The 16,418-nt window shown below is 40.5% G+C and overlaps 1 protein-coding gene across 1 annotated transcript; it reads right to left on the reverse strand.

Moving 5' to 3' along the window:
* Positions 1-140: 140 nt before the first annotated feature.
* On the reverse strand, positions 141-15,501 carry si:ch1073-416j23.1 (rac GTPase-activating protein 1). The gene is made up of 16 exons (XM_063006224.1): positions 15,420-15,501; positions 12,932-13,134; positions 12,293-12,429; positions 11,112-11,184; positions 10,011-10,067; positions 9,171-9,269; positions 8,621-8,756; positions 7,352-7,497; positions 6,389-6,550; positions 5,370-5,465; positions 4,544-4,742; positions 2,064-2,169; positions 1,775-1,907; positions 1,520-1,685; positions 934-1,045; positions 141-472 (listed from the first exon to the last, which is right to left on the reverse strand). Exons 1-16 carry the CDS (start codon positions 15,499-15,501, stop codon positions 418-420), a joined length of 1,962 nt encoding a protein of 653 aa, XP_062862294.1. The 3' UTR covers positions 141-417.
* Between the last annotated feature and the right edge of the window lie 917 nt (positions 15,502-16,418).

The raw sequence follows: 16,418 nt of genomic DNA on the forward strand, positions 1-16,418 counted from the left end.
AGGTTTATATGAGACAGATTTTGCCCAAAATGCAGCTAAATTACAGATGCAAATAGAGACAAAAAGCTTCATACACCCAACCCTTAGAACATTTTATTTAGAAATAACACAATATACCCTCCATGTATTTATTTTACTTTTCATTCTTTATTTAATTTCATTAATGTTAACATTTATTTTTTACTTATTATTCCATTCATTCCAAAACTTAATATAGATTCACTAGTATTTTTTATATTACACACATAAACCCTTTATATTATACAGTGTCATACAATATTCAGTATAATGTATGTTAAAGTGCTGACAGTCACAGTACTGACCCGGGTCACTACATTCTGCCCTGAAACCACCAGAAAATTCTGAACAGGTAAAAATCATACAGCTGCTAAGACACTTGAGCAGGTTCTCCTCCTTTCACTTTGGTGAAGTGAAGAACTTCTTTTTCGCAGGTTCAGTTTTGGGTTTACTGCTAGAAGAGAAAAAAATTCTGTGTTTTATTATTGATGCGTGAATCCGAACACATACAGACTAGGACGAATTTAAACAAAGTATGTTCTGACCTAAACAGAATGAGTGCTTGCTGTATGATTTGATGAGTGAATTATACTATATAGCCAAAAGTAAGTGGACAATCCTAATTATTCGATTTGGATGCTCAGTTACACCCATGACTAACAGGTATATTAAATGAATAAATCACATGCTTCCAATTGGTAACAGTGTTAACAGTTTGGAGAAGGCTCTCTCATGCTTAGCCTAATGAGCACTGGACCAAGGCCCTCAGAGCCCAGTTAAACTCTATAGAACAGATTGAACACAAATATGTACAAATCCCTCCAAAATCGTCGACTACATTGGAAAACTTACACAGAGCCACATTTACACAGAGCAAACGTGAATTACATGAATAAATGTGTGAATGTAACGTACGGGTTGTTAAAGGCACTGCCCAGGTTCTTAATCCTGCCTTTAAGAGAGGAGCCTCCTGGAGTCCTGCTGTATTTACTCAGCTCAGGAGAGGTGAGGGGTTTAAACATCCGGTCTGCGACAAACACACCCAAATAATAAAGGATTTAAAAGGTCCACAATATAAAAATCTGAACTTGGCATGGCTGTTAAATTGCTAAAAAGTTTGTATGGACGATTTAAAGAAACTATTTGCACTTACGTCTCAGCCTACAGAATTAAATCCCCACCCATTCAGCCTACAGCACTATCCTGTCCATTTACACCCGGCCTGTGAATTATCGACGCTCTTTCAGATAATTTATTCCTGTCTTAGTTTAGCTGTATCTTTTCACCAATTCATCCTACAGCAGTTTATTCCCCCCAGTTTAATCTTTAGAGGTTTATTCCTAGCCTGTTATGCCTACAGGAGTCCCAGGCTTATTCTGCCTACAGCATTTTAGCCCCACCGTTCAGCCTACAGCGATTAATACCTGTCCAACAGTTCAGACCTGCTTATTGAGCGATTAATTCCTGTCTATTTAACCTACAACAGCACATATGTGTGTACCTCGGTCAGTGGTTGCATTTGTGCTGCTGATGCTGGACTGGATCACAGATGAGATGAGCTCATCTCTCTTAGGTTGGGTACAAGTGTTTGAGCTGTGTTGTTCTTTTTTTGAACTTAGGAGACTTTTCCAGTAATTAGCAGGGAAGGAGAAGAGTCGTAACATCACCTGCAGCACAGTAGGGGTTCAAATAGTCATTTAGAAAGTTGCATGCATGGAGCTATCCATCATTGTAAGTGACTGAGTGAAGCACTAACTTTGGGTTGTGTGTTGGTATCTTTCATGATGGTGAGGGGACACGGCTCTGCCATGCCATGCCCGACAATGGTGGGTCCAAAAATACGAGCCAGGTTATTCTCATTCATCTGACACTTAGGACTCTGAGTAACTCTACAAAAATGCATCCAGATGTTAGTTTTCTATTGCATGTATGTGATGAGATGTTTAATTTTGATGTATATAATAATGTTCCATAATGAACACATAAAGATCAAGTGTATGGCTGTATGATTTCTAAAGTGATGTGAGTAAGTGTGTTTGGTTCACCTCTGTAGATGCAGTATGAGGAAAGCAAGAGTCTCTCGGTTCAGCTGGGGAAGCTCTCCGATTGCCTGATACATTATTGCTGAGCTGTTATCGTCATCTTCCAGTTCTGTACAAGGCACATCAGTAAAATGCTTGTGAAGCCGGCAAACACTTTTTTTTACCGGACAAATCTAAGCAAATAAATAATTCATACTATTCAATTTGTATCGGAATGTAAAGGGTTAACTTAAAGAAGCCCCTTTTGTCTCCCTATCAGAATTTTGCTCTGATCTTGCTAGAAAGAATGTTGGTGATTGGTGGTCCAGCTATAAATGTACAGAGGGTTGAGCAATAGCAATTCAGCAAGACACCAGATGACAGTTTCAAATGACTGACCAATCAGCCAATCGCCCAGGTGGCACAGTGGGATAGCATACCAGCACTGAGATTCTGAACACCCCGGTTCAAATCTCGGCTCTGCTACCGGTCAGCTGGGCGCCATCTAGCAAGCACAGCAGACAACATTGGCCATCGAGTCTGCTGGGTAGGAAAAGACCAGACTACGTAAGGTGGGGTCTTCAAATGCTGTGTAAGGACCCTGGTTAGCAGCCCGAGGTGCCTGTGTAGAAGTGGATGAGCCTCATGTGTGAATCCACCAAAGCATGGGCAAAAAAGAAGGGGTTCGAGGGACTGCGCACGGGTCAGAAAAGCCATAGAGCAGGCAAATATACCCTACTGCAACGCAGTCAGGATTCCCAGCACCGGAACAAAACTGACCAATCATATCTTCCCTCTAAATGAGAGGCTGTGGGGACATGGGTGCAGTGTCATGCACACAGAGCTTATATAATGATGTTATAATTTGTAATGGGGATTTTTATTTCGCTTAAAAATGAGCCATTTTGTTTAGGTGATAAACCTCTGTGCTGTTTGCTAGTTGCATTTCTAGGGCTGAACTATTTCCTTAAGAGAACAAGGTAAACTATGCTGTTTTTTTTTCCTCTGACAAGGGAAGGAGTGGGTCAGAGGACCGAGATTTAAGAGTCACGAAGTGTCATTTGTGTGTGTTTTGGAGGATATTTTCTGTCTGTATTTCTGTTTTTGTATTTGTCTGCATTCATCCGTCCCTCAGTTATCACCAGATACCCTGTTAATGCTGTCAATAAAATTGTGCAGCCTTATAGATCAAGGTGTGCCTTTCCAAACCATGTCAAATCAAGCCAGACTGTGACAGGTGGACCCCAAATGACTTCTACACACATCTCAAGAATCATAAAAGCAAAAACACACGCTGGAACCAGAGCTGGGATCTCAAATACATTGTATCGAATTTCGGCTCTGCCTGCCGACTGGGCTGAGCAGCCACATGAACAACGATTGGCCTGTTGTTCATATAGGGGCAGGGCATTAAGCCGGATAGGGACTCTCTTATAACTGATGCAACAACGACCTCTGATGGCTGGTTGATGGCGCCTGCACAGGCAGGGAAAAGAGTGCTGTCAGGGTGAGTCTCTCCGTACACAGAGCTGATCCGCAGCTGATCTCATCTAGTGTAGGTGACGAAATGCATACGGCTGCTGCCCACATGTCGGAGGGGGCGCAGGTTAGCTTCGTTCTCCTCAAATCAGAGCCGGGGCCGGCATTAGTGGAGAGAAAGAATGACACAATCGGCCAATTGGACGCGCTAAAAAGTCAGGAGAAAATGCATAAACCAAAAAAATATATATAAAAAACGTTGTTTGCGCTGTTGTTCACTAAAACTTAAGGCACCAAGTTTGGGGGTTAAATGGAAAAACGTTAAAGCATTAAATCATGAAAGTCCACGCTGCTCGAAATGTGACTGAAATACAATAAACCACAAACATCAGACTCATCCGTTCGGCTCCGACTTCACGTTTACGCCTCAAGTGATACAAAGACAGAGCACAGAAACACCGGCGTAAAACCTTCGACCCTCATTTACATCCTTTTTTCATTAGACAGAAAAGAAAATTACACAACATTATTCTGGAAGTCAGTCATCGTCTTCATTTATAATTAAAAACCTTCAGCCTGAGGATGCAGAAGACACAAAACAGAGCTGATAAACAAGAGTAACACAAATACTGCCCCGTGGAAAAAACAAGACAACTTTTTAAATAGGCCTCTTCAACCATTTTACTAAGCCTCCACAGAACCGCTGGCATGTCCTAAATTAATCATATTAATTGTTTGGGTCTCCTCTAGCTACGCTGGCTTCCTTTCATAAACATGCATAGGAGGGATTGGCTGCTCTAAATGGCCCTAGATATAGACGAGTATGGGAATATGTGATGCTCTGAGATGGATTAACACCCTGTCTAGGGTGGATTTCTGCTTAGTGTTTATGATAGAGCACCCAGCTGACACAGTTGATTGTGCCTGAGGAAGGGAAGGCTGGATGGGAAATTGGGAAAAACACAGCTTTATAAAGTACATGAGTGTAATTTAGATTTAATAAAATATTGCCATGTAGATGTTACCTGCAGCCTCCATGAATGTTTTGTGAAGTCTGAAGGTGACAAGGGGTTCTCGGAGTTTCCTCAGGAAGTCTTTGAGAAGTCCACACACCACATGGATTTCACCCACTTTATAAAGCATCAGAGGGCCTTTAGCAGTGAGATAACGTTCCCTCAACTCCTTCACCATCCGTTCACCTCCTGGAACACGGTACAGACCCTTCTACACACACACACAGATAGACAGATAGACAGATAGACAGATAGATAGAGAGAGAGAGAGAGAGAGAGAGAGAGAGAGAGAGAGAGAGATGTAATTACACAGTAGGACAACCATGCAAAAAACAAACCCCAGTTGGGACGTCTTTATTTAACTTACAAAAACAAATAAAATGCAAAATTTTAATAATTTAGGTCTTTTACCATCTACTGTGCATAATTTAGTGAAAAGATTTAAGGAACTTTAATCAGTTTATGGCAAGGCTAGAAACCACTGTTGCATGTGTGTGACTCAAGTCCTTGCATGAGAAACCATCAAGTTACTGTGATAAAACCTCATGGACTCAGGAGTACTACACAAAACCAAAGATAACATCTGTAATGATATGCACTCCAACAGTGTGGCTTCATAGACAGTCCTAATTCACCCTTGAATGAGCAACCACAACCTCAATCCTTCTCCTCTTTGCATTCCTTGCATGCACACTGACCCATGCTGAAGTGACACCACTGCTACCAGCTGTACCATCCTTGCAATGATAATGAAAACAGATGATCTGAAGTCTGAAGATGAGATGATATCAGCACTATCTTACTGATGAGGACCGATGATGAATAAGTGGTGGTTTACCTCCTCCAGGCCACGTCTCTCGATCTCTTTGACACACTCCGTGATCACAGATGGGATCCTGAGCTGAGCGGAGGGAGCGAAACTCTCCAACGTGTCCTAAAAACAACCAGAAACATCAATCTTACTCAGCATCTAGCTACACTCGCTGAGCACTTTATTAGGAACACCTGTTTGGTACACACATTCATTTATTATTTTATAACATCGATGGTAAAGCTGTGGAAGGAGTAAATGACAAAGTCTACAGAGCAACAGATGAGCTACAGACAGTAATTGTTTACCTACAACGTTTATGTATTGTGGGTGGAGCTTATCAATTTATCAGTAAATAATCATCTATCCAATGAATCCAATCCAATCCAATCCATCCATCCATCCATCCACTCCCATCCCATCCATCCATCCATCCATCCATCCATCCATCCATCCATCCATCCATCCATCCATCCACTCCACTCCACTCCACTCATCCATCCATCCATCCACTCCCATCCCATCCCATCCCATCCCATCCCATCCCATCCCATCCATCCATCCATCCATCCATCCACTCCCATCCACTCCACTCCACTCCACTCCACTCCCATCCCATCCCTCCATCCATTCCACTCCCATCCATCCATCCATCCATCCACTCCCATCCCATCCCATCCCATCCATCCATCCATATGCACAACCAACCCATTCTTTAGTTATTTATCTACAATGGATCCAGTCCATCCATCCATCCATCCACCCACACAGCCAACCTATTTTTCAGTTATTTATTTACAATAGATCAAATCCATCCATCCATCCATCCATCCATCCATCCGCACAACCAACCCATTCTTTAGTTATTTATCTACAATGGATCCAGTCCATCCATCCATCCATCCCATAAATCCATCATCCGTCCATACGTCCATCCATCCATCCCCCGTCCATCCATCCATCCATCCATCCATCCAATCCATCCATCTAATCCATCCATCTAATCCATCCATCCATCCAAATAAATAATTAAAATCCATCATTACGTGGTTGGGTTGAACTGGTCCGTGTGTACTGGATGAACATTTCTCCACACACAGGTGTTTACACTCAGGATGAGCAACGGCACGGCAGTCCCTGCACTTCACCGCCATCTTTCCAAAACGGATCCGCTTTCCACAGGGGGTGCACGTCTCAGGACGGATCACCTGGTGTCAGAATCCAGAGTCACCATCAGCATACAGTACACTCGATTCTACTACAGTCTATATAAAATGCTTGCATGTTACATTAGATCATTTTGTTGCCTCATAACAAGCCCCTTGCACTGGGACAATATTTCTGGCAGATGAAATATACAAATATCCAGGTTTCCTGGCTTCATTCTTTTATAATAATTACAAAACTCTTGGGGACTCGGGTGGTGCGAAGCTCTCATATACTAGCTGCCAAGGCCTGACTCTGGCAGGGCACTCAACAGGCACATTTGGCTGTGTTTGGGAAGGAGGGGCTGGGTGGGGTTTCAACTTCGCATCGAATATTGCAGCGGCAGCTTGAAGAGACCCACGTCCGATCCTCCCACATCACACATGGCCAATTGTGCTTGTGATGACACCCATAATCTTTTGATTTATTTATTAGGATTGTAACTGGTTACCCAAGATTCATCAGTTCAAGTTTAATGTCAAACACAGTCATGGACAATTTTGAATCTCCAGTTCACCTCACTTGCACATCTTTGGACTGTGGGAGGAAACCGGAGCTCCCAAAGGAAACCCACACAGACATGGGAAGAACATGCAAACTCCATACAGAAAGCACCCAGACTGCTCCATCTGGGAATCGAACTCAGGACCTTCTTGCTGTGAGGCGACAGTGCTACCCACCGAGCCACCGTTCCACAGATAAATTAAACCAAATTCATGAACAAGACAATTGAACGTGGTGGAAATGTCCAAATTTATGGGTAAAGAAGGATGTTTTGAGATGAACGTTCATGAGGTACATACAGTTTTAGCCAGAAAGACATGCTGGACGTTCGTATCCACAGGAGGAGTGAAGATTTGAGGAACTGTGGGTTCCACCCTCGTCTCCTCCATCAGTGATGGTATCTCAGCTTCGGTGGTTTCAGAAGAGACCCACACTGATGTCTGCTCTGTAACACACACCATACACAATATACAAGTTTACATACTTTTACATTGTCAGCATTTAGCAGACACTTTTCTCCAAACGCGACTTACAGTACTGTGACATTATATTGTCTAAGCAATTGAGGGTTAAGGGCCTTGCTCAAGGGCCCAACAGTGGCAACCTGGCAGAAGTGGGGATTGAACCAGCGACTTCTGATTACTAGTCCAGTACCTTACCTGCTAGCCTCACTTGTAATGGATGCGATTTTGATGATCTCTACAATGGTTCCTTTTCTACTCAGTATTAAATTATTGGAACGCAGGTCATGGTATACACCGATCAGGCATAACATTATGACCACCTTCTTGTTTCTACACTCACTGTCCATTTTATCAGCTCCACTTACCATATAGAAGCACTTTGTAGTTCTACAATTACTGACTGTAGTCCATCTTTCACCGTTCTTCAATGGTCAGGACCCTTACAGGACCACCACAGAGCAGGTATTATTTGGGTGGTGGATCATTTTTAGCACTGCAGTGACACACTGGTGGTGGTGTGTTAGTGTGTGTTGTGCTGGTATAAGTGGATCAGACACAGCAGCGCTGATGGAGTTTTTAAACACCTCACTGTCACTGCTGGACTGAGAATAGTCCACCAACCAAACATATATCCAGCCAACAGCGCCCCGTGGGCAGCGTCCTGTGCCCACTGATGAAGGTCTAGAAGATGACCAACTCAAACAGCAGCAATAGATGAGCGATCGTCTCTGACTTTACATCTACAAGGTGGACCAACTAGGTAGGAGTGTCTAATAGAGTGGACAGTGAGTGGACGCGGTGTTTAAAAACTCCAGCAGCGCTGCTGTGTCTGATCCACTCATACCAGCACAACACACACTAACACACCACCACCATGTCAGTGTCACTGCAGTGCTGAGAATGATCCACCACCTAAATAATACCTGCTCTGTGGTGGTCCTGACCATTGAAGAACAGGGTGAAAGCAGGTTAAAAAGGTATGTAGAGAAATAGATGGACTACAATCAGTAATTGTAGAACTGCAAAATGCTTCTATATTGTGGAGCTGATAAAATGGACAGTGAGTGTAGAAACAAGGAGTGTAGAACACACCCCGAGACTCACCGTTCACAGACGGGAGCAGATCGGCTCGGGATCTGATTGGCTCTGGTGCTTCCTGTGTAATATCAATAACCATGTGGATCTGACCTCCGGTATCTGGGGTGGTGACCGATGCTGTAACCACGGTCGCTTCAACTTCCTAAACACAAACATCATTCAAGTAATTTAGTTAAGCCAAGCATGAGGAGTGCAAATCATACACTTATACTGTATATTACAGACCTAGATCTACTAAAAAAAATGAGCAACCCATCTCACCAACCTCTCTTAGACATGCCCAGTTGTGTCTGTTGAGTGCCTGGCCAGGTTGGTAGCACTGCTGAGACTCAAGATAACCTAGTTGGTGACCTAGTGTATAAGACTGCTTACAATTTCAAGCAGCCAGTTGTGCCTTTTGTTTTGACACATTTGGGTCTCAAGACCTGAGACGTCAGAACCCTCGACTAATAACACTGATTATATTTTTGTATGTTTCTCAAATCCATGCACATTTGAAGCAGAATAAGAAACTTAATAATGCTGAGTCTCAAATCTGTTTTATTAACACACAGACCTTCTCAGCTTGGCGTGAGGTGAGCAGATCTCCAGAGCGTCCACTGAGTCGACCACGTTTCTGAATGGGCAGACCAACAACTGGTCCCATTGAGGAACGCTAACAAGATTAAGAAATAAACCAAAATATGAGCAAAGCATTCATAAACTAATACTACATATGACCAAAGGTACAGTAGGTGAAAATACATTTATTTAAAAAAAAATCACATTGAGTTTAGGGGTTTCAGCCACACCCATTGCTAATACGTGTATAAAATCAATAATATGCTTTTTCGGGAGGGCTCTTTTTTGAAGTTCATATCCATCCATCCATCCATCCATCCATCCATCCATCTATCCAATCCTATCCATCCATCCATCCAATCCCATCCATCCAATCCTATCCATCCATCCATCCATCCATCTATCCAGTCCAACCATTCCAAAAAATAATAAACAATCCATCCCAATCCATCCATCCCTCCTATCCATCCAATCCCATAAATTCAACCATCCATTCATCCATCCATCCATCCAGTCCTACCATACCAATAAATAAGTTAAATCCATCTATTTTATGGGACAGTCTAGAGAACTGATTGGGAGCTAGACTTTTCAATTCTTTCTTTTCCAACATCAGTGCCTGACAACACAAACCTTTATAGACATACTCCAAAAAATGCGCTCTACCCATGGTTTTGGAAGGAAATGTGAAGCAAGCTCATGGTCAGGCACCCACATACTTTTGGCCATATGGTGAAATTCACATACAAATGTACTGGTATTAAAATATCAATACAGTACAGCATAAGTTCTCCTGTATAGTGTGAATGAAAAAAGTACAGCAGTGTAGACTCACTCGTTTCTCTCGAGGTCTCGACTTCAGAGGTTTCACAACAGAAACTCCATCCAGATCCTACAAACACAAGCCAATCTGTTAGATCAATATTCTAACATTTAAAAGGTATGTGAAATAAGCATGCATTTGCAAGGAGAAATATTCACCGCCCTTACTAATTTATAATGATGATGATGCAGTAAACAGACAAAGAACATTTAAGATACTTACCAGTAGTTTTGTGAGCATCAGTCCAAATCATTTCGAGTTCTCTTGACAAGTTTCCATGAGCACTATTATTCAACCACCTTTATAATTCAATCCTTAGTACTTGGTGGAACATCTTTGTGTCTTGACAATCTCCAATAAACAATTTTGGTAAGCTTCTTGGGATCATTTATTTATTTATTTAGATGTTTAACACCGCGTTCCCACAGTGGTTAAATTCAGGGCAGAAAAGGTTGGTAATTCTCATATTTCAGTTTGTAGTCCTTGTCAAGTGTTGATCCTTAGATCCACAGTTTTTTTTACTGTAAACAACAGAGGGCACTGGTGCTATTCACCTCACCTGGTTGACGTCACTGGAACTATACGCCTGCTTGCCGAATTCAGGGTTTTGCAGCAAAATTTGGCTTAATTTAAAATTGTTTTGCATAGTTTGTACCTACCTCAGAAATAAAAGGGCGTTCCTTATTTAGATAAATAAAAGATCATCACAAATACAGTATTTTATTTTTCTTTAAAATAAATAATAAAAGGAAACTTTGTCATAATTTGTCTTCAATTTCAGTTTAGAAACTGTGAACCCAGTATCATGAATTGTATCGCTTCGTGGGTAGAGTGTATCATTACATCCCTAGTTGAAACCATTTGGAACCATTCCGGTGGTCCTACAGACTATCGGTAGGTTTTAAGATCAGCTACTGCTAGTCTGTAGGACATAAAGATCAGCAATATTATGCATGGCAGTATGAACAAAATATTCTGCAACTCTAAAATCCTACATCATTTATTTTCTTTCTTTATTTGCTGCATCATTCAAAAAAGATAAATCCAGCTCTGCAGGATGAGGGGGGTAAATATTTCTGTACTTTAACTGTAGATCTTTATGAACAGATGTACCAGATCATCATCGGTTCTGTCGTAGCTGATGTCGGAGTGAGAGAGGAAAGACGATTCATCGATCACCGATAACCTGTCAGAGATTCATCATGATCAGATAACAGGAAGGTCAGAGTGAACAGACGAGCTTTTAATGACATTTTTAATTTACAGATATTGATTTACAGCTGAAGGGGCTGTTTTTTATCTGACTTAAAAAAACAACTTACAAAGTTTGTCTTTACTAAATGCCACAAATGTTACAGTTATTTTATATAATCAGTTATTCACCTTCAGGAGCTTCATCTATCCTGTAATGCCCCATGCCTGCACAAGTGTAGTGGAAGCTTAGTGGTTAAGGTACTGAACTAATGATCAGTAGGTCACCGGTTCAAGCCACACTACCTCCAGGTGCCATTTCATAAATAAACAAGAAGGAGCATTGGGGGTGTTCTGTGTTCTTCCTTTTGGCCATTAGAGGGCAATCTAAATCTTTACTATAACTCAAATACTAAGAGAGTGTGTGTGTGTGTCTTGTTGGCCCCTGTGCAGTGTAAAGTTAACTCTTCAGTATCTGTTTGTAGGTGTGTGTGTGTGTGTGTGTGTGTGTCCCTCTATGTGCGAGTATAGTTGTTTCCTGTGCTCTAAGTGTGTGTGTGTGTGTGTCGTTGTCTCCTGTGCAGTGTAATGTTAGCTCTTCAGTATCTGTTTGCAGGTGTGTGTAAGTGTGTATGTCCCTCTATGTGGGAATATATAGTTGTTTCCTGTTTGTAGGTGTGTGTTTGTATCGTTGTCTCCTGTGCTGTGTAATGTTAGCTCTTCAGTATCTGTTTGTAGATGTGTGTGTGTGTCCCTCTATGTGGAAGTATAGTTGTTTCCTGTGTTGTAGGTGTTTGTGTGTGCTGTTGGCCCCTGTGCAGTGTAATGATAGCTCTTCAGTATCTGTTTGTAGGTGTGTGTGTGTGTGTGCATGTCCCTCTATGTGCGAGTATAGTTGTTTCCTGTGCTCTAAGTGTGTGTGTGTGTGTGTGTGTGGTCTCCTGTGCTGTGTAATGTTAGCTCTTCAGTATCTGTTTGTAGGTGTGTGTCCCTCTATGTGCGAGTATAGTTGATTCCTGTGCTGTGTGTGTAAGTGTGTGTGTGTGTCCTTCTATGTGCGAGTATAGTTGATTCCTGTGCTGTGTGTGTAAGTGTGTGTGTACCGTTGTCTCCTGTGCTGTGTAATGTTAGCTCCTCTGTGGTGGAAGCTGGCCAGTATGGATCTCTGTTCATCATTAAGGCCGACGTTCGATTTCCCATCATGAGCAAGAATATCCGTCATCAGCAGCATCTGACGCTCCTGCACCAATAATCATAATTATAATGATTATTTTTCTTCTTATTATTATTATGTTTTTTCAATTTTATTTTCATGTTTTTCAGCCACTGACTCTTAGTCAGGGTCTCAGTGAGTCCAGTTTCCCTGGAAGCACAGGGCGCAGTGCATCACAGGCAGGTCATCAATTCATCACGGGGCCTTTTGACAGGATCTTTGGTGTGAAAGAACTCAACCCCATTGAACAACTTTTAAATAAATTGGAATATTTCATCATATACACCCCCCCCCCCCCCCCCCCCCCACACACACACACACACTCCAAAATCATGTGAAAAGCCGTCTAAGAAAAGTCTTGAATCTTCTCTAAAACAGTTCTAGGAAAAAATAAAATAAAAATCAAGATAATTAATCCGTGTTCTCTAAGTATACAATAATCTAACAAGCAGTTCATTAACCAGGAACCCTGAGGAACCCTTGGTTCCATGGCAGTATAAGTGCATAGGTTTCGTGTCAGCTGTACTACCAGGTGCTGATAGTCGGCTTCAGCTTTGTGACGCTTCTTGATCTCCACGTCCACCTGATTTCGGGCGTGTTTCAGTTTGACCTCCAGAGCGGCTCGAGTCACGTCCGATTTCACCAGCAGCTCTTTGTATTTCTTTAGTTCCACTTCTGCTTGGAGCCATTTCTTCCTGACCAGCTCGAAGTTTCTTACAATCTCAATAAACTCTGAGGAGAAACGGAAGTCAGTGAGGTTCAGAGAAAATGAAAAAATGTGACGTTGTCCTGTTTACAATTTACTGTTATCATGAAGAATAAGCGGTTATAGTGAGTTATTTGATTTTTTTTGCTATATCAGCTACATAGACGAGCTTTATGACATACACTTGGGTGTCATGACTGTTGTCTGCAATGTTTAAACCAGGTGTTAGATGTTGTTATAGTGTAAAATCCTATTCACACTCTATATTCATATTAGTAACAAAATACTAGTAATATGAACGTGTCCCAAACCACACTACATATTTACTATAGTAACAAAACACTATTAGTAATATTAATGTGTCCCAAACTGCACTACCTATTTACTATATCAACAAAACGCTATCAACAAAGTGGATGTGTCCCAAACCACACTCAATATTTATCATATCAACAAAACATTATCAGTATGTGGACGGTTCCCAAACCACACTCACTATATGAACAAAACACTATCACTACGGTGGTTGTGTCCCAGACCACACTTCTATATCAACAAAACATTATCAGTATGTGGTTGGTTCCCAAACCAATAAACCAAATTACACTTCATATTAATTATAGCAACAAAACACTAATGTTTAGTAACGTGGACGTGTCTCAAACCACACTCTATTTTTACTATAATCAACAAAACACTATCAGTACGGTGGTCGTGTTCCCAACCACACTCCATATTAATTAAGCAACAAAACACTATCAGTAAGGTGGACGTGTGCCAAATTATATTAAGTACAGCAACAAAACACTAATGTTTAGTAATGTGGACGTGTCCCAAAACACACTATAGATTTACTACATCAACAAAACACCATCAGTAAGGTGGATGTGTACCAAACCACACTCATTATATAAATAAAACACTATCAGTAATGTGTGCTCCAAACCACATTCACTGCATAAACAAAACACTATCAATAAGGTGGTCGTTTCCCAAACCACACTTCATATTAATTATAGCAACAAAACACTAATGTTTAGTAAGGTGGACGTGTCCCAAACCACACTCTAGATTTTTTATATCAATAAAACACTATTAGTAAGGTGGATGTGTACCAAACCACACTCATTATACGTATAAACAAAACACTATCAGTAAGGTGGACGTGTACCAAACCACACTCATTATATAAATTAAACACTATCAGTAAGGTGGTCGTGTCCCCAACCACTCTCCATATTAATTATATCAACAAAACACTAATGTATATTAACGTGGACATGTCCCAAACCAAACTTATCATATAAACAAAACACTATCAGTAATGTGTGTCCCAAATCATATTCACTATATAAATGAAACACTATCAGTAAGGTGAATGTGTCCCAAACCACACTCTTTACAAAACTAAAACACTATCACTAATGTGTTCCAAACCCCATTCCCTATTTAAATAAAACACTATCAGTAAGGTGGATGTGTCCCAAACCACACTCCATATGCACATTAGTAACAAATCACTCATACATATTTCACAATCACACATATTTCACAGTGTAACTCTTCAGTTTTGAAGGGTCTGATATTTAATCTGCTTCTGAAATGACTTTGGTTCAGATGGTGGAAAATGTCTCTGATAAAATCTGCTGCTGATTTACAGACATTGCTGCTTCGTGCACCGACTGCAAACGGGGACATTAAAGCCAGAAATGAAACCGTGATGAAGCAGAAATAAACGCAGATCAAAATATTAACCGAGCAGAAATGAGACACAAGCAAAGAAACTTCAGACCTTGTTGTGCAGACATTTGCAATATCAACATAGTTTTTACTAATAAATATAATTAGATTAACACCGTCATAAATCATCAGATAGAAGAATATCCAACTCAAACTAACAGCTAATAGAAATATAAACAAAGTGGCTTCATACATTTGTTTGACCTTCCAAAAGAGCAGATAATTTGTGTATAAATGTGGACAGGAAACTTTTTAGATTCAGCTAAAAAAACAAAACTCTTGAATAAATTAGACATTATTTATGTTTGGTTCTTCAAGTTTAGGTCCTACTGAGGTTTTGCTGAGAAGTAAACCTGCTTACAAATTAAAGACACCATCTGTATAAACACCAATACAAACTTAACCTGAAATATGAGTGATTCAGTCTACAAACACTGAGATTCAGGCATGTAAAGACTACACTACAGCACTAAAAACTACACAACACGGTTCAATATTCAGTTTAAGAATTGTTTGATTAAACCGTGTGTTTGTGTGTGTGTGTGTGTGTGTGAGACAGGGTGTGTGTTACCTAATTCAGAGTGTGTGTTGTGTTCCAGAGAGATACGGTGCAGGTAAAGGTTGAGCAGCTCACGGATAAATTCTTCACCCATCATGTAACTCATTCATTCATTCATTAAACACTCACACATACACACTCACCTGAACCTGCACACCTGATCTACACATCATCTACACCTGATCTACACATCGTCTACACCTGATCTACACATCATCTACACCTGATCTACACATCGTCTACACCTGATCTACACATCATCTACACCTGATCTACACATCGTCTACACCTGATCTACATATCATCTACACTTCCTACACAACTGATCAACACATGAGCTCCACATCACAGATAGATAGATAGATAGATAGATAGATAGATAGATAGATAGATAGATAGATAGATAGATAGATAGATAGATGATAGATAGATAGATCATTTTATTACTCCCATAGAGAAAGTCAGTTATTACAGCAGCTCAAGATACATTAAAATACACAAGTATGAAAGGTCACAAGTATTAAAGTACACAAGTATTAAAGGTCACAAGTATTAAAGGTCACAAGTATTAAAGTACACAAGTATTAAAGGTCACAAGTATTAAAGTACACAAGTATTAAAGTACACAAGTATTAAAGGTCACAAGTATTAAAGTACACAAGTATTAAAGTACACAATTATTAAAGGTCACCAGTATTAAAGTACACAAGTATTAAAGTACACAAGTATTAAAGGTCACAAGTATTAAAGTACACAAGTATTAAAGTACACAAGTATTAAAGGTCACCAGTATTAAAGTACACAAGTATTGTTGGACAACATTGTGTAATGAAATAAGTACTGTATAATAAAAATGTAGTATATAATATAAAAAAAGCTTTAAAAAGTGTCATTGCTGTAAATATTATCAGATGAGATATGTAATATACTAAACTGCTGTAAGGTGTTCTTTGCAGTAAATATGAACAGAAGTGTAATGTAGGCTCCATAAACAGAGAGCCGAAGCATACT

This window comes from Trichomycterus rosablanca, chromosome 12, assembly GCF_030014385.1.
Source record: "Trichomycterus rosablanca isolate fTriRos1 chromosome 12, fTriRos1.hap1, whole genome shotgun sequence".
NCBI classification, from domain to species: domain Eukaryota; kingdom Metazoa; phylum Chordata; class Actinopteri; order Siluriformes; family Trichomycteridae; genus Trichomycterus; species Trichomycterus rosablanca.